Source organism: Engystomops pustulosus, chromosome 3 (genome assembly GCF_040894005.1).
Source record: "Engystomops pustulosus chromosome 3, aEngPut4.maternal, whole genome shotgun sequence".
Lineage (NCBI taxonomy): Eukaryota > Metazoa > Chordata > Amphibia > Anura > Leptodactylidae > Engystomops > Engystomops pustulosus.
Window position 1 is genome coordinate 83,123,413 of NC_092413.1, and position 24,479 is coordinate 83,147,891.

The 24,479-nt window shown below is 40.7% G+C and overlaps 1 protein-coding gene across 3 annotated transcripts in view; it reads left to right on the forward strand.

Moving 5' to 3' along the window:
* Positions 1 to 1,144: 1,144 nt before the first annotated feature.
* TBCE (tubulin folding cofactor E) overlaps positions 1,145 to 24,479 on the forward strand; it is a 32,017-nt gene continuing 8,682 nt past the window's right edge. The window contains exons 1-11 of one of the 3 annotated variants that reach the window (XM_072141252.1): positions 1,145 to 1,302; positions 2,700 to 2,819; positions 5,797 to 5,881; positions 6,541 to 6,711; positions 7,740 to 7,828; positions 9,680 to 9,779; positions 11,896 to 11,998; positions 12,805 to 12,881; positions 16,811 to 16,906; positions 17,929 to 17,990; positions 18,076 to 18,140. In XM_072141252.1, coding sequence (XP_071997353.1) covers positions 2,714 to 2,819; positions 5,797 to 5,881; positions 6,541 to 6,711; positions 7,740 to 7,828; positions 9,680 to 9,779; positions 11,896 to 11,998; positions 12,805 to 12,881; positions 16,811 to 16,906; positions 17,929 to 17,990; positions 18,076 to 18,140 — 954 coding nt within the window. In that variant the 5' untranslated portion in view covers positions 1,145 to 1,302; positions 2,700 to 2,713. Of the gene's footprint in view, positions 1,303 to 1,339; positions 1,478 to 2,699; positions 2,820 to 5,796; positions 5,882 to 6,540; positions 6,712 to 7,739; positions 7,829 to 9,679; positions 9,780 to 11,895; positions 11,999 to 12,804; positions 12,882 to 16,810; positions 16,907 to 17,928; positions 17,991 to 18,075; positions 18,141 to 24,479 lie in introns of those variants that run through there. The other 2 variants (XM_072141255.1, XM_072141253.1) reach the window with 2 other exon arrangements.

Below are 24,479 nucleotides of genomic sequence, written 5' to 3' on the forward strand. Positions count from 1 at the left end.
CCTCCACCAACAAAGAGTTAATTAAATCTCACCAATTAGCTGTAGATGCCCCAAAATTACATACCAGAAAAGTGCATCTCATGTGGCAAAAGAAATAAGCCCCTATAGGTCCACATTAAAAAAAAGAAAAAAATTATAGCCTGTACAATGTGACATAGCAAATCTGATTTGGATGGCGCCTCCTTCCCTTCTATGCTCGGCCGTGCGCCCATACAGCAGGTTACCACCACATATGGGGTATCGGTGTACTCGGGAGAAATTGGGTATCAAACTTTGTGGAGCCTTTTTTAATTTAATCCATTTTAAATGTTTAATTTTCCACCCAAAATGGGTGTATTGTGAAAAAATATTACAATTTGCAGACTGCACCTCCATTTTGTTTTAACCCCTATAAAACACGTAAAGGGTTAACAAACTTCTTAAAAGTAGTTTTTCATACGTTGAGGGGTGTAGTTTCCACAATGGGGTAATTTACGAGTCTCACTATTATTTAGGCCTCTCAGTGTCAATTAGAAGTTGATCAGGTCCATCTAAATACGGGTTTTGGCGATTTTACAAAAAATGTGAAAAATGGCACCCAAATTCTGAGCCTCATAACATTCTAGTAAAATATGTGGAATCTTAAAAAACCATGCCAACATAAAGCAGACATTTGGGAAATGTAAGTTATGAATTTATTTGGGTGCTATGACTGTCTGCATCAAAAGTAGAGAATTTAGAACGTTGAAAATAAAGAATTTTTCAAAATTTTTGCCAAATTTTGTTTTTTTTCATAACTAAACGCAAAAGATTTCATCCAAATTTTTAAACTAATTTGAAGTACAATGTGTCACGAGAAAACAATCTCAAAATCCCCTGGATATCTCATAGCGTTCCAAAGCTATAACCACTTATAGTGACACAGGTCAGATTTGAAAAATGGGACCGCTTCCTTAAGGCCAAAATAGGCTGTGTCCCCTAGGGGTTAAATAGGGCTTTGCATTATGTGTATCGGGTCACTGGGCTGATGAAAGATGCAAAACAGCTTCTCCACAGTGTAAAGTAAAGCCCTATCCTTTGTTCGGGTATCTACGAAGCTGCCATACATAATGTGGCCACCAGGTGGCAGGAGATTATTAACATTAATTCCTCAGTCTCGATGGTTCTAGAATTCGATGCTCTACAGCACATATCTCGGTAGTAAATAAGACAACGGCGTCAGCGACGCTCGTGACGTAATGACGCTGAACCCGGAAATCAAAATGTGGGACCAGTGATTACTCTTATCGCAAGAAAGTGTTGAACCGAGTAACTCTGTAACTGGTGGGTGTACAGCAATGGCGCCGTATTAGTTTTATACCGGGGAACACAATCACCTGGGGATCACAATCACTTAGCAGTCACTCTCTGTTTCTCTCTTTTTTTAATTGAACAAAGCTTTATGTGTACATGACAACTCGTACATAAGAACATCAGCATGCTACCCTTGCCGTGCTCGGTACAATATACAATCATATTGCCTTATTGTGTTACCTAGACTAATGTTTGCCTGTTAATATTCTGCATGAGTGCCAGAGGTTTAGCTGTATATACTGTTTATACAGTATATAGAGCTTTAACTCCTAACTGTTATCAGTATTGGTCAGATTCTGCTTCAGAAATTTAAAATGTAATTTGACCAAATTCTCATATAATCTAATTGGGGACCATTGCAGTAGAGGACATGATGTTGCTTTTTGCCAAAAGTGGACAATGCCGCTCTGGGAAAGTAGACTCCTTATGGAAGTGCATCCTGTGAATGAGGTATTCTGCCTTCCCTGGATCCGCACTGTAGGGTTATAGGTGCAACATGATGGAACTATAATGATGACTATGATTCTGCAATGTAGGTGATGGGGCTTGTGTAGCCATAGCTTCCATCCAGCCATGTACCACTTTGTCATATTTCTCTCTTGAGGCTCCTGGAGTTTTTTTCCCGTTCTTTTGACTGATCTTGCCCCACACCTTTTGCACCCCCAGTCACATCACTTATTCCCAGGTTATTCACCTTCCTATACAAAAACGTCTGCCAAGTTGTCAAAGTTGTTTGCCCCATAGTAACTATCTCCCTGCGACTCCTCCCACTTCCCCCAATTTTTAAATGTCACTCCGCTAGCTCTATTGTACCTGTCTCCGCTGCGCTAACTCCGCAAGTTCCTTCACAATGAGCAGAACACTTCTCTCTGTGTTGTCCCTGGATCTCTGTTTTGCTTATCTAGAGAAACAGTATCTGGGTTGCAAGTTGCACATAGCAGTGTTCCCCTTTAAATGACTGTCCAAGAACAACAGCTGTGGCACAAGATGGAAACACAATAGGAAACCTTATGTATCAAAGAGTGCATGTGTTCTTTTTTTTCTAAACCCCTTCCCCACTAATTTGGGGGTTTTCCAATACTTGCTTTTCTGGTTAGCACTCTCCACTTGTCGCATCATTAGACCCTTGGACAAACTAAGTTTTCTTGGGCAAAGTACATATATAAATGTCCCTGTTCTATTCACATGAAAGAATATCTCATATTATTTTATATATAATTGTTCCTGAAAATGTGATCCATATGTTCCAATGGAGGCATTCATAAGCAATCTGCAGTAATCTTAACTGGACATGGGTCTTGTGCTTTGCTCATGGCAAGTTCTTAACACCCCTAAAACATCAGGTATTTTGTTGACTTCTTTTTCAGTTGTAAACATCTTCATGACTATGACAGAAGTTCTTCCCAGTGATCCCATTGGGCGGCGTATAATTTGTGATGGGGAATATGCAACAGTGCATTACGTCGGAATGGTGCCACCTACACCAGGTAAATACGATTATCCTACCCTAAAAAGATTTGTTATTAATTGCAAATATAATTTTTTACAAGAAGGTTGTTGCATACCTAATAGAAATAGAATATACATAAGGAGAAATCAATATACTCCATGTTTAGTGTTATTATTCACTGCGTGCTGCCCTCTGTATGCCATATTTTGAAGGTGGGGTCTCCTTATGACAAACTCCTTTCTTATACTTTCTGCCACACCACAACTTCTTGATGAGAGTTGTCCTTGCTTAAAAATTATTTTTGTTTCCTGCATAATAACTCAATAAGTTAGGTTTAGAATTTCATTACTCTGTAAAGGGGGGGTCTACTGCTGTGTTCAACAAACTGGTTAAAGGGGTTTGCCCATGAAAGAAAGTTCTCAAATTTTTAATCTCAGAGTGATGTTTACTCAATAAAGATAATTTTCAACCTCTTACTTTACAATTTTACTTCATTGTATTGCTGTTTTAGATCCTATAACTCAGATGCGGTGTGCTGATGTTAGATGCATGAGATAAATACAACACACAATGACACTCTGCAGACCCTGCCCCCTCCCCTCCCCCCAGTATATAGCCTGCAACCCCTGCCCCCAATATAAAGCCTGTAGGAAAAAAAACTAAATGTGTACTCCCCTTCCGCACAACCCCCCACCCCACGGCAGATCTTTTTCTATCGATCGATGATCCAACATCGGCTCCGGGTCCCCGCGCGGTCCGTTGCAGGCACCATGACATCAAAATCTCGCTGACACCATAGTGTGCGCCGATGCCAGTGCACACACTGTGATGTCTGTGAGCGGCTGGCGTCATGATGCCTGTAACGAACTGCACGGGGACCCGGAGCCGATGCTGGAGCATCGATGGATAGAAGAGGACCTGCCAGGGGGCGTCGGAAGATGAGTACACTTTTTGTTTATTTTCTTGCCTCGAGCATAAACTGCATCTTTTGTGCTGAAAAACTTGGCATAAACTCGAGTATATACGGTAACAGTTAATTAAAGATTGTGTTATTTTGTTATCCTGAGTATATTTAAGAATCTTGTCTTTGTGGGAATACTCCCTTTAAGTATTATTGACAGAAAAGTAAGGCTCTGTTTCTGAGAATCTATGTAAATAGTTGGTGGCAGAGGTTGCGCTACCTATTTTTTCACAAGACTAAAAATACTCATGTCAGAAATTATAACCTACAGAACAGGCAATGACTGACTTTCATTTTTTAATGTATTTTTAATTGTATTCTTTTCACTTTTAATTTTTATCTGAGGCACCAGTTAGCAGGGCGCATATTATATATGTGTTCCCTGATGTCCTTAAGTTATCACATATAACTGTGAACTAATGGTGACAGCCAGTGATCTGTACATAAAGACATGCATCTTCCTTGTTACATTATCAGTGACATGAGTTTCCCCTGTGGAAACAGATATCATTGTGAGTACTATTTTTGGGAGGAGGGCTATAAAGACAGGGGATTGATCACATTGGTCCGCTGTCACAGTATAAGATTGATCTATCAGTGTGACAATCCAATCTTGCTGCTAGCATTGTGTGCAGGAGTGTATAGTGCCATTTGGAGAGGAAGAGCTATTCAACGCTGCACCTAGCAGTCACTATTGGAAGCTATGTGACTAGAGCATCGGTGGCCTCCCTATGGGGGTTATGAGTTGCAGCAAAAAAGGGACATGAAGTTGCTGCAGCTCGCGGCTACATCAGGGGGAGAGGGGTGAAAAGTCTCATGATTGTTTATATGCCCAATAATTTTTTTTAAAGAGTAAAACTGATTGTGCAAGCATCTATATTGCTTGAACCGTAGGTAATGCAGCCTTTAGATGACGGCTTTCTAAATATATATTTTATGTGCCCTAGCATTCATATTGTATCACTTACCCAGGTGTATATTTGGTAACTGGGCCTTTCTCGTCTGATATGTAGATTTTGTTGTTTGACAGGGGAAGTAATCGCATTTGGCCACTTTATGTATCAGACGGCTGTTGCGTCCACAGCATAGCGATATTTAAGTGCTATATGGTAATGGCTTGCTTATACTTATATACTCTGGATGCCATTTCTTTATTTTGTCTTTTTGTGTATTTTGCTAGGGTCAGACAGTAGGTGTTCTCGTTATGGATTGATTGCCAATTAAGGCCACCTTAAAGGCATGTGGAGACTTAAAGCCATAGATCAGTGATGGTGAACCTTTTAGAGACCGAGTGCCCAAGCTACAACTAAAATCCACTTATTTACTGTGAAGTGCTAGTGTGGAATTTTAAGCAGTAACTTATTTCCTACTAGTTCTTCCACATATTTCAATCGTATCAGCCCCTAAGGCCACCAATACAGTTGAAAGAAGGGGGAAAATTCAGACTCTCATTGTAGCTTTTCTCCAGAGAATGAATGAAGGGTCCAGCAGGATGACCTCCAAAGATAATGCAGCCCCTTCCACACCTTCTTACTTTTGTCGCAGTTCCAAAGAGCCAATGGAGTGTTTCTTTAAAATAGTGCTGAGAGCAGCATCTCTTAATTTTCCTGGGACTACAGGAAGATTTGATGGATTTGTTCCTGTCTGGTGAACTCTGTCCTGGGGTGAGAACCTGAGTGCCCACAGAAATGGCGCTGAGTGCCGCCTCTGGCACCCGTGCCATAGGTTTGCCACCACTGCCATAGATGCTCCACTATGGAATTTTGGGAAGTATGCAAAAGAAGGCATTGTTTTCCATTTAACACCTTGGAAAACGTTTTTGCATACTTCCCTGCGTCTTTTGCTATCTGTCTTAGAAGACAGCCTGTAGGAAAAATTGGTTCTTACTTTGGAGGACTTGGCACTGCAATTTGTTACACATTTGTGCTTCAGCGTGTGTGTACTATTGTGTGCCATTTCCTGAAGAACCATAGATAATTTACAATTTATGGGAAAAGTTGACAAAACCGCCTAATATATATCTTACTAATATATGGTTGTGATTAATGTTTAGGCATTTGGCTTGGAGTAGAATGGGACAATCCTTCAAGAGGAAAGCATGATGGGTCCCATGAAGGAACTAGATATTTTCCATGCAGGTAATTACAGTATAATTTAATTCAATTTGCAATCTATGTACAGGCAGTCCCCAGGTTATGCACTGATAGAGTCTTTAGGTTTGTACTTAAGTTTAATTTGTATGTAAGACACAACTGCTATATTTTATTAGTGTAACTCCAGACAAAAAATTTTTTGCCAGTGACAATTGGATTTTCTAAATTTTCTGCTGTCATGGGAACACGAATTTCTAATAAATCTTCATTACAGACCATTACAGCTGATCATTGCAGCCTGGGACTAAAGTAAAGTAACCAGAGAGCTTCACCAGAGATCACAGTGGGCAGAGAGGTTCGTCTGTAACTAGGGGTCGTCTGTAAGCCAGTTGTCGGAGTCGGAGACTGCCTGTATTTTGTTTCTAAAAGCCAGACTGCTTAGACTGCTTTACAGCTTGTCTAAAGGATAATGGACATTTAACCTACATATTTAATTCAATGTTTCAATAAAAAAACAAGGTTAATGGTGGTACTGTTCTTGAAGTCATATTTTAGTTATGTATAATGTATTTACTATTTTAGATTACCACTATACAGTGATATGTTTCAAACTTTGTGCATGCTCAAAATATATGAATAGAAAATAGTATTTGAATGATTTTCTTACAATGCAATGGAAACTTTTCTCATTATAAAACTTTTAGCCATCCTACAGGTGGATCCTTTATAAGACCTAAAAAAGCAAATTTTGGTGTCAATTTCTTGACTGCCGTGAAAAAGCGTTATGGGTTGAGCGATGACTGGAATGAGACACTGGTGATTGGGAAGAAGACAGTGGAACTTGTTGGATTTGAATCGGTTCAAGAGGAACAAAGGTTAGAGGTTTATTGCCTTCAAAATAGTTTTACCCTCATGTTACAAGCTGCAAAGAAGTTCCATCTTCTGGCTCATAAGTGACTGCAGAGCCACATAGTCATATAATGTATACATTCGAGTAAAAGCCGAGACCCCTAATTTTATCGAGGGTGGAAAATGCATTGGTCACAGCGTCCCAGTATATAGCCAGCCCCCAGTGGTATATAGCCAGTCAGCCCCCAGTGGTATATAGCCAGTCAGCCACCTGTGGTATATAGCCAGTCAGCCCCCAGTGGTATATAGCCAGTCAGCCCCCAGTGGTATATAGCCTGCCAACCCCCTGTCTGACAGCTAAACCTGCCGATGGAAGAAGAGAAGACTTGTGGGGGGCGCCATTTTTATCTTCTCTCTGCTGTTTTAGCCGACAGAGGCGGGGCCATGCGCTCTGCCGGCACAGACTATAATGTGGTGGTGTCGCTTGTGTGCGGCAGTGTGCGCTGCCCGGCAGAGCGCATGGCCATGGCTCTGCCGGCTGTTACAGTATAGAGAAGAAAGAAGAGGAGCCGCGGGGACGGGAGCATTGGAGCCACGGGAAGGTGAGTATGTAAGTAAATTTTTTCTTATGTGCTGGGCAAACTGGGGGCTGGCTGGCTGTATGCTACAGGGAGCTGGCTGGCTGTATGCTACAGGGAGCTGGCTGGCTGTATGCTACAGGGAGGATTGGATTGAGGGCCCTGCTCACAAGAGCTTACAGACTTTGAGGAGACAAGAGGTATAGGAGCATGTATAATGGTCCAGCCATTCTTTATAAGGTAGCAGTATAAAATAATTTAATAAATAAAAATTATGCTGCTTGAACCAGCCATCAGCCGCCCTCTTATACACAGAGTTTAAGGTAAAAGCGACTGCAGAGAAGTGTGGAGCTTGGTGTATACCTGGTGTTTGTTACATAACTGACAGCAGGAGATTCATAGGATGAATTAGTTAAGTTCTCTTTAAAATATGGGTTACAGTGTTATTAAAATATATATTTTTTTTTATCTTTCAGCCAGTTGGACATGTTGTTTGACATTTCTGTACGAGAATGCACGGTCAGTCATGCTGGTCAAAAAGGAGAGATACACAGTTCTTGTCCCAGTATCCTTTATGACATATTCAGTTCCTTTGTTCCGATTTGTATGTGTGTGCATAAATCTGAAAACTTCAGTAACATGTTAAAGAATTTCTCCAATGTTAAATGATAACTTTGACACACTTTTTGGAGCCTTAAAATGTTTCTCTTTACTCTCTATACCCTTAGCTCCTCATAATGTTGTCTGCCATGTTACAGATACAGCGGAACAGCAACTCTGTAAATGGTCTAAAGGAGTTGGCCACTTTTCAATTAATATATTCTATTAGACATGTCAGAAAGCTTTAAAAGCTGCGGCCATTCCTTGTACTCCACAAGCTGCCCTTGGCATAAATAGACAGCTCATATCTGCAGAGGCACTGCTAGACGTCCATGTGACTTCACTCTCTATGGGCCTGCCCGTCCTCTGTCTCACTCCTGCCGCAGAGACAAGAAGCTGGCTATGCCCATGCACAGAGGAACATTCAGGGGTTATGCACACAGCAGTAAAGACACTTGGGCAATTTAAGCAAAGGAACAGCCAACCCCTTTAACTACAAGGCAATGTTTACCCTTGACACTCCTAAACATCTTCTCCTATCCGTTCTGTAATGAGTGTAGTAGTCCCCTAGTTGGATGCTTTATCATTCATTCAGCAGTATGGAGTAGCTGGGGAAAATCCCAATGTGAATGGCCAGATGATTAGGATGTGCACTTGTACTTATAGAAGATGAGCCTGGGGGGATCAAAGTCTGCTTAAAGCGTAACCATACTGTTAAAATGATTTTACAAAATTATTATATGTGATTCAACCTTTTAAAACAAACAGAACAATACCTACTTTGTGCTGCTCCTTTTCTTTCCAAAGTAATGGCATTTTCTGTTTTGAAAGTGTTTTACAAAATTCTTTCTTACCAGAGGTGAAGTGGACTTAACTAATATCTGTAAGTCTATGCCCTCAAGTTGAGGCCAGGTAGCTTGCCCACAGATCCCATGATGCCTTGTGTTCTCTTTCAAAGTAATTTAGCTTTAAATCAATTTATTTTCCCAAACTGCACAGTACACATACAGGATGTTTATGGTGACTAGCCTGGCAGCTTCCATCATTTGGAGGAGCAGGGAACCTGTAATAAGTGAGAGAAATCATAAGTAAACCAGTTACATGAAGTCTATAGCCTGTGCTGTGTGAGCACTAAGAGTTAATAGCTTATCTGCACAAAGCTAATACGGTAGTACCAAGGAAAAGGTGAGGGAAGGGCTGCAGCATGAGGTGCAGAGAGAGACAGAGCAAGTTCTGTAGAATCAGACTGGGATGGAGGGAATGATAGGGAATAGGGGAGATCTTGTACCTCACTATTCTGTGTAGGAGACATCTGTATCCACTGTTCTGAACACATCCAGCTCTGCTACATACACAGAGAGCTCTTTCACATGACCTCTTCCTCTGTGAGCAGGGAGAAGCAGCCCCTCCCCTCCCAAGAAAGTCCGATAAACTACGGACTCGCAGCGACGGAGCAATGAGGTAATCTGAGGGGGAAAGCAAAGAAACTACTGGATATAGGTAGCAAAGATAATAGGCAAAGTTGTTTTACATTCCAAGAGCCATTGCTTTGTGGGAAAAAAAATTCTATTTTCTGTCCCCTGCCCTACTTAGTTTTGTCAGCATGTTTGTGGGCACAAAAAAATAGAAAACAGCGCCACGTGGCCACACACACAGGGAAAGATAAAGCATCTGCGGCTGGATATACGTCCCCAAGACTCTCGTGTGAATGAAGCTTTATTCCTCTATTATTATTACTATTATTATTGCAAATACAAACGGTTGCTTTTGCACTATTTTATTTAATTAGCGTGTTATCCTTAAATGAATTAATTAGATATTTCTACCTTAAATGTATCAAAAAATCTTCTGTCTTCCTGGGATTATGTAGCAGACATAGTTTCTCAGCTTGAGAAACTGAAAACCCTGGACCTCAGGTATGAAATAAAGTGAAATTTCAACTGGTTACAAAACATGCATGGATAATGGAAGCTATGTTCCCAGATTTCCTAGAACTTGGTTACCGTAGTTGAAACAAATGTGTGCAAGGTTCAGTTCTGTGCCTATAGGGCCAAGTACAAATAAATGGATTGTGGTGTTCCTAGTAGTGAACAACCTGTGAACCAGGGTTATAGGTGTACTAAAGGCTCTTGAGGTGTGTGAGGAAAGAATACCATTTGGTGTAGCCCCACAGGAGAGCTACTGTAGCATGACTTTTCATGTTGGAAAACAGTGTAGACTTGGCCTCTAAACTCTCCAAATCTCAACTTGGTCAAGCATTTCTAGAATATCGGGGGGGGGGGGGGGATAATTTTGTGAAGTAAAGTCTACGTTGAGAGCAGTTAACAAAAAATATTCATTGATTCCCCCTCTAAAACTGAGAGTTTCAATAAAGACTTTCTTTTTTTTCTAACTTTTAAAAAGCTCAGAATATAGGATTAGGGAGGTCAGTCAATGCCATGTCTTCACAGGGGATATGCTTTTTAAGAAGCACATCTCTATGGGAGGTGAGGCAGCAATTTTTATAAAATTATTTATAACACAGAAATGTATTAAAGAAACTTTTAATTTTAAGTGAACAAGCCAACAGGTTTAAAGGGAACCTATCAGCAATTTTCTCTGTGAAAGTAATAGTACCATTGCAGATAACAATACTAGCACTGTATCTAGTATAACTATAAGCCTTATGATTATTGAGGTTTTTAGGTACAAATACCTCTGTGCTTGCTAATCCAGTACGCATGCGCCCCAGCTCTTTAGATGCCATGGCCCCATAGTAGATTCAAATAATACTGTAAGCACACTGTGTAAATAGAAGAGTTAGTTTCTAAGTCGCCCAATAATCGATAATGGAAACAATAAAGCATAACTTCTTTAAGGTTACATTGCCAAAAATAGTTTTAGCACAGCTAGAGCGAGCCAATGAAACCTATATCATCCTACTCGTCTCTCACTAGCCTAAGATGCAGCCTTCTATAAGCACTTTTTGTAAAATTCTTTTCAGCTTCTCCTGAAGTGGGCGGACACTTCCTGGTTGTGACATCAGCTAAGGGCACTGAGGCAAAGCTTTCCTTCCCTTCCCATAAGGCTAAGTTCTCCTCTTATGCATTAATACTAGCAGCTCAGCAAATCAGGACACACACTACCCTTGGCAGGACCCAGCTGTCACTCAGACAAGGCCCCTATGGTTGTCATTGAGACGATCGGCACTCCTGTACCAGCAGGGGGGTGCCGATTGCCAGGTGGAGAGGTGGGTGACCCCTTTAGGTGGTGTGGTCATGTATGACCTTGGCGCCTAAAGGGTTAAGCAGCCGGGATTGCGACTATTGCGATCCTGGCTGTTCCTGCAAATACAGCTGGAATGCACGGATTGCACAGGTTCTGCTTCTCTCCATGATGTTGGGGAACGTCGTGGTGTGCTAAGTACAAGCTCACCATAATGCTCCTCAATGTCATGGTGCAGGAAAGGGTTAATGGTTTTTAAAAGTTAATAAATGTTAACCTGGTTCCCTGCCAACAAACTACTTTGAGTCATGGGGGAGTCCCTGTGTCATCATCTCATCTCCTCTCTGCGCTGCTAACTCTGTCCCTCCTCCTCCGTACTGTAGATGTGAGCTGCTCTGAGCACATGGTCAGCTACATGAGGGAGGAGGAGTCGGGAAGATCTAGCAGAAGATACAACGATAATGGCTGCAGCCTTAGAACAGATTCCCTCTTGTCCCGTTCCTCTTTGTAAAAGTAAATTGGGAATTAGTATTAAAAAGGCTATGGGAAGTGGTCATTAGATGATAATGCGTGATCCTGATGACAGGTTCCCTTTAAAGACACTGTGCCATAATAATACGGCACATTGTTTTTTTGATACTCCTTGGCCTGCCGATATCTGCTCAGCAAACAAGCCACACTTCCTAGTTTATAATAAATCTGCATGCATCTATTTTGTTATATTATAGCGGTTCTAAAACTTTGTGTAAAAGTAATAAAAGACTTAGCCATGTATGACTAAAGAAATGTGAACATGACCATATGCCAATCTTATTTTCTTCCTTGCAGTGAGAACAAGATTTCAGTTCCATCAAATCCATCTTCCTTGGCAACTTCTTTTGAAAAACTGACCGTGCTTTCCCTAAACAGAACAGGAGTAACATGGAATGAGGTAATCTTGGGATGTGAATGGAGTGAATATTTCCTACTTTGGATACGAGGCTACCCTATTTCAGGGTATTAAAGGCTATCTAATTAATTTCTATCTCAATCACGTCCATTGATTCTCTATGTGAGTGGTGTAGACAGCTGAGCGCTGTACCCTGCAGCTTTTGACACTCCCATACTAATGAATAGATTGGCAGGACCCATGCTCAACCCCAAAGAGGTTGGCCCTACACTGTTTGTCTTGTGGTTGATTGGCTGTGGTCTGACCTTCACCTAAATCCTGAGAGGGCTACATATAGACAGGGTACTACAGGACAGTGAAGGACGGAGCAGGGCTGCTACTGCCTCAAACATCTAAGTGGAGGTACCAAATTTCTGATATTCCTCAAAGAAACAAATCATGGAATACCAATTTAAGTGTTTTTACTCTTTTGTAAGAAAGCAATGTATAAAATGCAGGGTTCCTCGCCTACAAGGCCACACGTTCAGTTTATATGCGACCTGGCAGTTGTCCCGTGTAAGACAGCCCTTGTGTGTTCTGATGATTATGGACTGCACAATACTGCATTATAGGGTGTAGGTTGTGCCTGTCTGGTCTAGAGCAATGTTTCTGCATGTAGGCATGGATGAGAGGCATGCAAGTGTACTAATTTGTCCCATCTTAGAATCCTTAGAATTTTTCATACCATTTCTGGCTGCACAGTATTCCCAGCTGCTTTTCCAGCACTATAAACATTTGTTTAGTAAATAAAGTAGAGTGTTTTTAATCCACGTATTATTGTATAACCTATGTTTTTTTGTATGTGTAAGGTTTTACATTGTGCTGTTATGTGGCCTGCACTTGAAGAGCTGCATCTGGCTTCAAATAACATCACTTCTTTAGAAAGGTAAAGACTCTTGATAAAACTTCTGATGAGAATTTGTAAGGATGAAGCATGGTTATACTGTAAGCTTTGTTTTATAGAACCAATATCTATCGAATCATCCACTTTATATCTTTGAGGTTTTTTTCCTTAAAGGAAACCTACCACTTCGGATCTACCTATTAAAGGAAACCTACAACCATGGATCTACCTATAAAGGTAAATCGGGTGGTAGGTGCATCTATTGTATGTGAGTATAGCCCTCTTAAGGGCTAATCCTCACATTCCTGCAATCTTTTTAAACATTTTATTTCCCTAATATGCATATTTTCTAAAGAGGCTATTGGGGCAGGGAGTCGCTGGAGTTGAGGCTACATGGCACGGCTACTCCACGCCCCAGTAGCCTCTTTGATCCTCCTACCAGAAATCTCCTCATAGCTGCGCGCCCTCGTCCGTGAAGCCTGCCGTCTGCGCATGCGCAGAGCAGCAGGCCCACGGCTGCACGGTCACTGCTCCGAAGCCGGAGCTACTGCGCATGTGCAGACGGCAGGCTTGGCGGACAAGGGGAGATTTCTGGTAGGATCAAAGAGGCTACTGGGGCATGGAGTAGCCGAGCCGTGTAGCCCCAGCTGCGGCTAACCCATGCCCCAGTAGTAGAAAACCTGCATATTCGGAACATAAATAAAAGTTTTAAAAAGATTGCGGAACGTGAGGATTAGCCCTTAAAAGGGCTATCCTCACGTCCAATAGATGCACCTACCACCCGATCTAACTTTATAGGTTGATCCGTGGTAGTAGGTTTCCTTTAAGGTAGATCCAGTGGTAGGTGCATCTAACGTATGTAAGGATAGCCCTTTTTAGACCTAATCCTTTACTCCACTCTATCTTTTCTAATATTTAATCAGGGTAATATGTAAATTTTCTAAAGAGGCTACTGGGGCGTGGAGTAGCTGGAGCTAAGGCTACCGATCTGCGGGATAACACCTGCGATCAGTGTTAGCACCGATCGTGGGTGTTACCGGTAAGTCTCTGCTACAATATGCAGCAAAGACTTACCAACTATTGAGAGGGCTCAATAGCACGGCGCGTGTCGTTAAGGAGTTATAAATACAGGTGCAAGCAGTTTTCACGTTCTTTTCATTGCAAAGTCAGACAGAAAACTGGTGTAAACACTTTAATAAATGTGGGCCATTTTGATAACTGTCTACATTTCTAGTCAGCTTTGCATCGCCCTGTGTAGAAAGTCTACATTAGTTGATATTAGGCGCTTGTAATGTTTTAGATTGGATCGGTGTATATAACTAATATATTTTGTCAATAAAATTAAATCATAGTGTATGGAATGAACAATATGCTAAATAACCTACCAGGCCAGTGTCTTAAACCAAAACCAATCTATAGACTAGGATAAAATACAGAAATTTTTATTGGTATGCTCTAAAAACACATAAAAATGGACACTTCCTAATGTGCCACTGTAAAAATATATAACAGTGCCAGATTGTTAGGCATTGGTGAGGAGGAGCACACTGTTATATATTTTTACAGTGGCAGAGTGGCACATTAGGAAGTGTCCATTTTTATGTGTTTTTAGAGCATACCAATAAAAATTTCAGTTTTTTATCCTAGTTTATTGATTGGTTTTGGTTTATGACACTGGCCTGGTAGGTTATTTAGCATGTTGTGCAATTCCAGTGTTTTTTCCACACATATATAATATTGGTGGAGAGGCAATCATACTTATAAAAAAACTGGAATAGACAATAGTTATTGGCTTTTTAGAAAAATATTTCCGTCATAATAAAAATTTTAATGTATTGTCACATTGTGATGTGATATATGTAAAAACAAAAGTCTTTGTAGCTATGGTCACCAAGATTTCACATTTGGATTATTGCACAACATATATACATGGACAAAATTGTTGGTACCCCTCAATTAATGTTAAAAAAAAAAAAAAAACACACATAAAAGACGGCGGAGCCAATAGCAAAAGTGCCGTATACAGTAGTAGTGCAGTATATGGTAGGAACGATCAGACCCTCTAGGGTTAATGTAACCTAGAGAGTCTAAAAAATATTTAAAAAAAAAAAGTTTCAAAACTAAATTAAAATAGTAAATAACCTAAAATTTCAAATCGCCTTATTTCCGTAGAACATATATAAAATGTATATATAAAACGTAATAATCAGTAAAATGATAATCTATCAAAATATAAAAACGGTTATTGCTGGTGGGCAGTCACATAACGGAAAATATGTCCGAAACGCGACTTTTACACCAGTTTACATCATATAAACAATGGAATAAAAAGTGACCAAAATGTCACACAGACCCCAAAATGGTAGCAATGAAAACACGGCTCATTTCGCAAAAAAATGACATATCTCACATCCCTGTACAGCATGAAAAAGGTATTAGCGGAGATGGCAAAATTATTTCTTTCTTTTACGTACACAATCGTTTAACCTTTAAAAATGTATTAAAACACAATAGAACCTGTATCAATTTTGTATCATTTTGTACCGAACCAAAGAATAAAGCTGAGGTGTTATGGGGAGTGCAGGGTGAAAGTCGTAAAAACTGAGCCCACACGAACGTGACACGAACATGGTTTTTTTCCCAATTTTTCCACTTTTGAATTTTTTTCCAGCTTCTCAGTACACGGCATGGAATAATAAATAATATGACAGAGAAGTAAAATTTGTTACGCACAAAATATGCCCTCACACAGCTCTGTACACGAAAAAATTAAAAAGTTATGGATTTTTGAAGGTGGAGAGCAAAAAAAATGAGTGAAAAGCCTAGCGTCCTTAAGGGAAAGCTGGTGCTGGAACATATCTTTGTTATGTTCATAAACCTTTGTAATGCTTTTAAACACTTTTGTAATCTTTATATTGGAAGCAACTTCAGCTTCCTGAATAGGAAGTGGCGGAGAGCCGGTGACGTCACGCGCATTGTTTGCCGAGCATGTACCACCGTGCGCCGAAGCTGCTTCCAATATAAAAATTACAAAAGTGTTTAAAAGCATTACAAAGATTTATGAACATAACGAAGATGTGCTCCAGCACCAGGTCACCCTGTTATCTTCCATAATATGTGTTTTTTTCCATCATCGCCTCTACTGCCCTGCACCATGTATTGTTTTTATCAATGAAGAATTAAGTATGAAGGAATTTTAACAAGTGTTTTTCTACTTGTTGGATTCAAGCTTTTATCTACTTTGGTCAGTGTCCGCAGGTGCACTCCCTTATACCTGCATGGAATTGGAGAATGTGTTATTTTGTTATCCTGAGTACATATAAGAAACTTGATATATGAAACTTGTCTTCGTGGAAATACACCTCTGAAAGGGATATTTCCACAAAGACTAGTTTTTTAAAATGTACAGGCGGTCCCCTACTTAAGAACACTCAACTTACATACGACCCCTAGTTACAAACAGACTTCTGGATATTGGTAGTTTATTGTACTTTAGTCCTAGGCTACAATAAACAGCTGTAACAGTTATCACAGGCGTCTGTAATGAAGCTTTAGTGTTAATATTGATTCTTATGACAACCCAACATTTTTAAAATCCAATTGTCGCAGAGACCATAAAAATTCTGGCTGGGATTACAATGATAAAATATACAGTTCCGACTTGCATACAAATTCAACTTAAGAACAAACCTACAGATACTAGATATTCAATTGACCATACAATTATTTTTTAGAGCCTTATTTTTTCCTTCATTCCTTATGGAAGCTTTCCCTTTGTGAGAAGACCTTCTGCTTATTAATGGGACATGACAAATGCTTCTGTTACTAACTCATTAAAATCAACAAAATTTAGATTTGTGATATTTTCCACAGGGATTACAATGTAAAATACCCTTACCCTAATATCCTTTAATACTGCCCTGTTGGTTTGTATGTTGCTTATAGCTTGGCATTGTTTTTATGTTTTGTAGACCTGTGAATTGTCTTCAGTCTCTGACACTACTTGATATTGCAAATAATCACATTATTGATGGAAATCAACTTCATGCAATTGCAGACTTGCCACGGTAATACTTAGAGTTATCTTGAAAGGGCTACAATGTGGGTCACTGATAACATTGTACAAGTTAAAGGGGTTGGCCTATAAGAACAATATTTACCAAGTTAAGTAAATGGGATATCCCATTGCTGGTGGAAGTCATGGATCACACCCCATCCCACCCCCTACACCGCCACCAGAACAGCAGGACTTGGGACTTCCTGTTGGCTTCAGGAGGATAGAGGAGGCTCTGTAGTCATTACTATTTGCAGGCTGCCCCGTGATAACCATATCAGTGGTTGGAGAGGTGTGCGGATTTTCTTTGCACACCGCTCCAAATACCAATGCTGGAGTGGTTATATTACAAAGTGTTTGCAGTAAAGACTGCACAACGGGACACGGACGTCCCAGGAAGTTTCGGGTCCTGTTGCCTGAGAGTCACGTGACCTGCAGCTCCCAGCAGCTACAGACAAACCAAGGGGTAAGTATATGGGAGACTAGTTCTTATTCTAGTAAAGTTTATTAGTTGCCAACCACTTTTAATATAAGAAACTCTGTCAAATACTGTGTCATCTTCTTTCTGTATTCACTTAACACCTCTCATGTTCCCTCCTTCCCTGAGTCACCCTAAAGTTTCAGCTTACCGTATATACTCGAGTATAAGCTGACCCGAGTATAAGCCGAGACCCCTAATTTTACCACCAAAAACTGGGAAAAACTATTGACTCGAGTATAAGCTGAGGGTGGGAAATGCATTGATCAAGCCCGCCCCCAGTAGTATATAGTCAGCCAGCTCCCAGTAGTATACAGGCTGCCAGCCCCCAGTAGTTTACAGCCAGCCAACCCCTAGTAGTATAGAGTCAGCCCCCATGTAGTATACAGCCGGCCAGCCCCCATGTAGTATACAGCCGGCCTGCCCCCATGTAGTATACATGCCCCCCCCCCCATATTTTTTATTTTTTAAGTGGAGGAGGAATGACCACAACTAGTTACAGTCTCAACCGCCACCTAAGGGAAAACTTAAAATAGCTTGACTTTTGTTCCTTGCAGATTAAAGCAGTTGATCCTTTCCTGTAATAGGATTTCAATATTCAACTTTACTGTTCAGCATGGTAAGTGTTTTTTTTTTAAATCTTTTATGATACTCTAAAAGCAACACATTGTTTTTAAAAGTTTACTTTTTGCTTCTTTTATCAGGTGGCTGCACAAACAGCTTTGCATCCTTAAATAGTTTGTCAGTTGATGGAAATAATATTTCACAGGTGAGTCCTAAGAGATTTTATTTAAAACAAAGGCAAAGCTAAATCACCAAAAAGATAAACTCACTCTTTTATTTAAATCGCTATAAAAAATACATAAAATGTACAATTCACAATGTTTTATCAATATTACATCAAAGGTTTTTGATGACGTCACGGGGAGCGGCGATCCATCGCCATTGTAGCCTCGGGTGTTCCGAATACCCGAGGCTACTTTGTTTTTGCACATTGTAATGCATGGGCGACATAAATTGCCTATGTGCCTTTACTGCAGTAATAATATTCCCTGAATGTTCATCAATTCATTTATCACCCCTGATGGTTCCTTTATTGGTGTGTGCAGACTTTCCGTGCACTCTGTATGGATATGTAAACAAAGATCCTACACCGATAAATAGGAGGGACCTGTAGCAGGAGATAATGATTTATCCTGCTCTCCCACCTCCCTGTGTGTGTCAGTGAGACGGCCATGACGGACTGAAGGAGTGAGAAACAGAAAGTTGTGTAGAGAAGAAAAGTGCAGCATGTGGGAAACAGGGAAAGCCTGAAGCTCTCACAGGAGGCAAAAGGTACATACAGGTACAGGTACATACACATGCTGAGATATGTCTAATGGAACTGGTTTATTGAAAAGTGGCTGGTGTATAAATATACATTATTTAATTATAACCCCTCCTAAGGGTTCATAATAACAAACATGTCAGAAAATCCATTTGTGTCTTACCCATTTCTGATACTTGGATCAACACGCTGCTGTGACTACCCCAAAATGCGCATTTCGCAGATGGCTTCCTCAGGCAACATTGTGTATCGTGTCATCTCCCTTTTAAAGTATACCCACATAAATGTAACCTGGTCTCACCTGTGTATCTCTGCCGGCGTGAGCACTACGTCTCCTTCCTCCATCTGCCCCAATGCATCTGCAGCACCGCACTACTGCATACGGCAATCCTTCCCTATGTGTCGGGAAAGGAGAGCCGTATGGCTGCGCAAGAGGTTTTCATTTCTAGGGACACCTACATAAATGTGCATATTCCTAGACCCATATTCCAAATAGTATGTCTGATGTAGATTAACCCCTTCCTGACGCGCGCCGTACTAGTACTCGCGGGCTGAGCCCTCTTCATAACCGGTAAGCCCCGCAATTGGTGCTAGCACAGGCACCGCCATCTTGCCGCAGATCGTCGCTCCCCGATGACGTCACAGGGAGCGGCGATCCATCGCTATGGTAGCCTCGGGTGTTCCGAATACCCGAGGCTACTTCGTTTTTGCACATTGTAATGCATGGGCAGTAAAATCCACATATACAGTATTGCAGTATATGGAGGGATCGATCAGACAACCTAGGGTTAAAGTACCCTAGAAAGTCTGAAAAATAGTAAAAGTAAAAATAAAAAAAAGTTTAAAAAAAAAAAATTATAATAAAAAAACCTAAAAATTCAAATCACCCCCCTTTCCCTAGAACTGATATAAATATAAATAAACAGTAAAAATCATAAACACATTAGGTATTGGCGCGTCCAAAAATGTCCATTCTATCAAAATATAATAACGGTTTTTCACTGCGTTTAACCCCGTAACGGAAAATAGCGTCAAAAGTCGAGAATGGCATTTTTTTGCCATTTTGAAAAATATAAAAAAATTCATAAAAAGTCATCAAAAGGTCACACAGTCCCCAAAATTATAGCAATGAAAACACCATCAAAATTCACAAAAAATGGCACCACCCACAGCTCCGTACACCAAAGTATGAAAAAGTTATTGGCGCCAGAAGATGGCAAAATCCCCCAAAAAAATTTTGTACAAGAGGTTTTTAAATTTTTTAAATGTATGAAAACATTATAAAACCTATACAAATTTGGTATCCACGTGATTGCACCGACCCAAAGTATAAAGTAGACATACAGAAAAACTCTCGACAGTCCAGCCAAATTCCAGAAAAAACTTCAAGACTTTATTTGGTCAGAATTCAAACATCCACAGCATTGTTTTTCGATGTTCCCTTTCTCAATCCAACGCGTTTCGAACGGGTTAACCGTTCTTAATCATGGTGTCACACCATGATTAAGAACGGTTAACCCGTTCGAAACGCGTTGGATTGAGAAAGGGAACATCGAAAAACAATGCTGTGGATGTTTGAATTCTGACCAAATAAAGTCTTGAAGTTTTTTCTGGAATTTGGCTGGACTGTCGAGAGTTTTTCTGTATGCAATTGTGACCTCAACAAACGAGGTGAAGCCCGTGCCGTTTCTGGAGTACGCAGAGGCTGGAGGTGAGCTGGAAAAAGATTTCTTTTCAATAAAGTAGACATGTCATTTGAGGCGTATAGTGAAAGCTGTAAAATTCCAAGCCCACAAGAAAACATTTAAAATGTGTTTTTTCACCATTTTCACTGCATTTGGAATTTTTTTTCATGCTTCCCAGTACACGCCATGGAATATTAAATACCGTCACTAGGAAGTGCAATTTGTTACACAGAAAATAAGCCCTCCCACAGCTCTGTACATGGAAAAATAAAAAAGTTATATTTTGAAGGTGGTGAGTGAAAAATGGAAGTGAAAAAACTAAAAAAGGCCAAGTCGTTAAGGGGTTAACAATATAGCAGACTCAGTGGTTCGTTTGTAACTAGGGGTCGTTTGTAAGTATGCCTGTACATCGAACCATTTCCTAACACCTAACATACATATAAGATAAATTTAGATTAAGGAGTTCGTGAATGTACAAATCTCCATAACTTAATAAAAATATCCTATATATTCCTTGTTTACGCATTTTCTATTCACATTTTGTTTATTTTCTTTTTTTTTTTTTTCTTCTTTACATCTTCTTTATTCTTTCACTTGTAACATGGCTTTGAGTCCTAGAGATGCAGCATCTATCCTTCCGTATTAAGAATTTTAGGCGGTTAAATTGCGTTCTGAAAAAGCAGCCTCCGGGAATATTTAGCTTTTTGTGTTCTAAAAGCCTTAACTTTTTGATTTTCATGTGGGGCATGTTACAGAACTTTTGGGACCCATAAAAGTTTTTGTTAAGTATTATTTAATCTTTTTCCTCCTATATGAAAATAATCATAGATTAACAGATCCACATAAGGTGGAACATCAAAACCTTGACTCTCCACAGCTAAAATTTGGACTGTTGTCCTGCATGCTGCATGTGTAGTAAAATTAACAAGGTGAAAACTGGCAAGTTTCATAACAGGATGATTAAATTTTTGTGATCATTGGGAAGATTTATCAAGATTGTCTTAAAGAAAACTTACCATTTGATTTGATGCATTATGAACCAAACATACCTTGAGAATGCTGTAGCTACACTGATGCAGAAGCATATCTTGTTTAATCCCGGTGGTTTTGCTGAAAAAACAAATATAAAATTATGATAATGAGGCTCTGTGGCTGCCTCGGCGCATCTCCTCACCCTAACTATGCACTGCTTCAGGGTGCGTCTACACGTTCCATTTTTCAGGTGCGGCAGGAGGAGCAGCACTTTTTAACCTCTTAACGACTTGGCCTTTTTTTAGTTTTTTCACTTCCATTTTTCACTCACCAGCTTCAAAAATCTATAACTTTTTTATTTTTCCACATAAAGTGCTCTGTGACAGCTTATTTTCTACGTAACAAATTGCACTTCGTACTGACGGTATTTAATATTCCATGCCGTGTACTGGGAAGCGGGAACAAAATTCCAAATGCAGTGAAAATGGTGAAAAAACACATTTGCGATGTTTTCTTGTGGGCTTGGATCTTACAGCTTTCACTGTACGCCCCAAATGACATGTCTACTTTATTCTTTGTATAGGTTTTGTATAGGTTTTATAGTGTTTTCATATATTTACAAAAATTAAAACCCCATGTACCCCAAAATTTTTTTTATTCTGCCATTTTGTGGCGCTAATAACTTTTTCATACTTTGGTGTACGGAGCTGTGGGCGGTGTCATTTTTTGCGACTTTTGATGGCGTTTTAATTGCTATAATTTTTAGGGCTGTACGACCTTTTGATCACTTTTTATTAATTTTTTTATATATATGTTTCAAAATGGCAAAAAAATTCCATTTTCGACTTTGGACGCTATTTTCCGTTACGGGATTAAATGCAGTGAAAACCCGTTATTATATTTTGATAGATCGGGCATTTTCAGACGCGGCAATACATAATGGGGCAGATTTACTTACCCGGTCCATTCGCGATCCAGCCGTGCGCTCTCTGCGGTGGATTCGGGTCCGTCCAGGATTCACTAAGGTAGTTCCTCCGACGTCCACTAGGTGGCGCTGCTGCGCTGAAGTCCGCCGAGGCCCGCCGGAATGCACTGAAGTTCACCGGCTTGGTGAAGGTAAGTGCGAGTTCCGCAACACTTTTTTTTTTTTAAATTAAATGCGGCGGTTTTTCCGAATCCGTACGGTTTTCGTTCGGCCATGCCCCCCAATTTCCGTCGCGTGCATGCCAGCGCCGATGCGGCACAATCCGATCGCGTGCGGCAAAATCCCGGGGCAATACAGGAAAAATCGGCGCAAATCGGAAATATTCGGGTAACACGTTGGGAAAACGCGAATCGGGCCCTTAGTAAATGACCCCCAAAGTGTTTATGATTTTTACTGTTTATTAATATTTATATCAGTTCTAGGGAAAGAGGGGTGATTTGAATTTTTAGATTTTTTTATTCTAATTTTTTTTTTTTAACTTTTTTTTATTATTACTTTTACTATTTTTCAGACTCCCTAGGGTACTTTAACCCTAGGTTGTCTGATCGATCCTACCATATACTGCCATACTGCAATGTGCTGATAGCACATTGTAATGAATAGGTTAAAACCAGGCAGCTTCGGGCCTTCGTGAGACCCGAAGCTGTCATGGCAACGGATCGCCGCTCCCCGTGACGTCATCGGGGAGCGACGATCCGCAGCAAGATGGCGTCGCCCATGCGATCGAGGTGAAAGCACCCGTGATCAGTGCTAGCACCGATCGGGGGTGTTACATGTAAGCCTTTGCTGCAATATGCAGCAAAGACTTACCGGCTATGGAGAGGGCTCGTCCCGCGAGCCCTCTCCATGCACCGGGACCCAGAGCGCGCCGGTAAGGGGTTAAGGATAAATCCTCAGCCATTATGATCCACACCTGCATCAGAAAAATTAAACGTGTGGCTGCACCCTCAGCCTTGTCCTGCCCAGCATAAGCTGAGAATACTCATCATTCTGTTTTCCCTGATGGGCATAATTAGTGAATCCCTGCACCATCCCCCAGCTGCTGTGTATGAGTCATCCAGCTCAGATTGATTAGTCCTGTCTGGACAGTTCAGGAAGCTCCATGTAATGTGTTTATGTAGTCAGCCTGCATGCAACCCATCTTTCCCAAGGTCCTGAATTTTATAATTGTATTTTGAGCAAAACCACTCTGATCAGGGATTAAACAAGATATCTTTCTGCATCACTGTTGCTACAGCATTTTCAAGGTATGTTTGGTATGTGATTGCTCGGGCTCAGAAGCTGAGCCATTGCAATCACTGTTTGCAATCACTACCGGCAATGAGCTTAGTCCGGCGTTCAGATGGCTATGTACTGCAGTGTTTGCTAGCTTTATCGGTATGTTCCGATAAAGCTAGCTATTTAAAACTGCTAGTACTGGGGTAGGACTAGGGAGCTGCTTACTTTAGTAAGCAGCTCCTAGGGGATTTTGCGGATGACAGGTCCTCTTTCAGTTGCCCCTGGTTTCTGAACTGTATCTTCTGACTTTGGGTCGGCAGACATGGTGTTCTTCTGTCTGATGCTGCACTGAGCTTAACTCCTCTTTGCCTCTAGCCCCCATGTATTGCAGGACAAGCTCACACACACTGACTTCCTTCCTGCAAACAGCACAGCGTTAGGAAAATAAAGCTACAGGAAGATATGATCTTTATCCAGGGGAGAAGGAAGGAGGTATAAAGCACAGCTGACAGTATGTAATGGCTGTGATAGCAGAGGGAAGAATGTCATGTGTAATCTGCACCTCATGGATCTCATCCTCTCTCATATCTGATCGGTCTCATCTCTCTTTTCAAGTGTCATGAATGTTCAGGAACTAAATAAAAGTGTATATAAACCTGTACTCTGATACTCTGACCACATTGTCAGCACACGGGACTAGAGGAATCATGAAGTGTCTGCTTAGAGAGTCCCCGCCCATACTGAGTAAAATTATAAAGTAAGGGGTTAAAAATTATCTTTATTCTGTAAACTCGTTGGGGATTGAATTTTGAGAATTTTCTTTCGTGGGCAAACCCATTAAAGGCCCCATGCCCATGTCCGCATGATGGCAGCCACGAGCTTGCCCCAAAACTGGCAGCTAGCTCATGGCTGCCATAGACA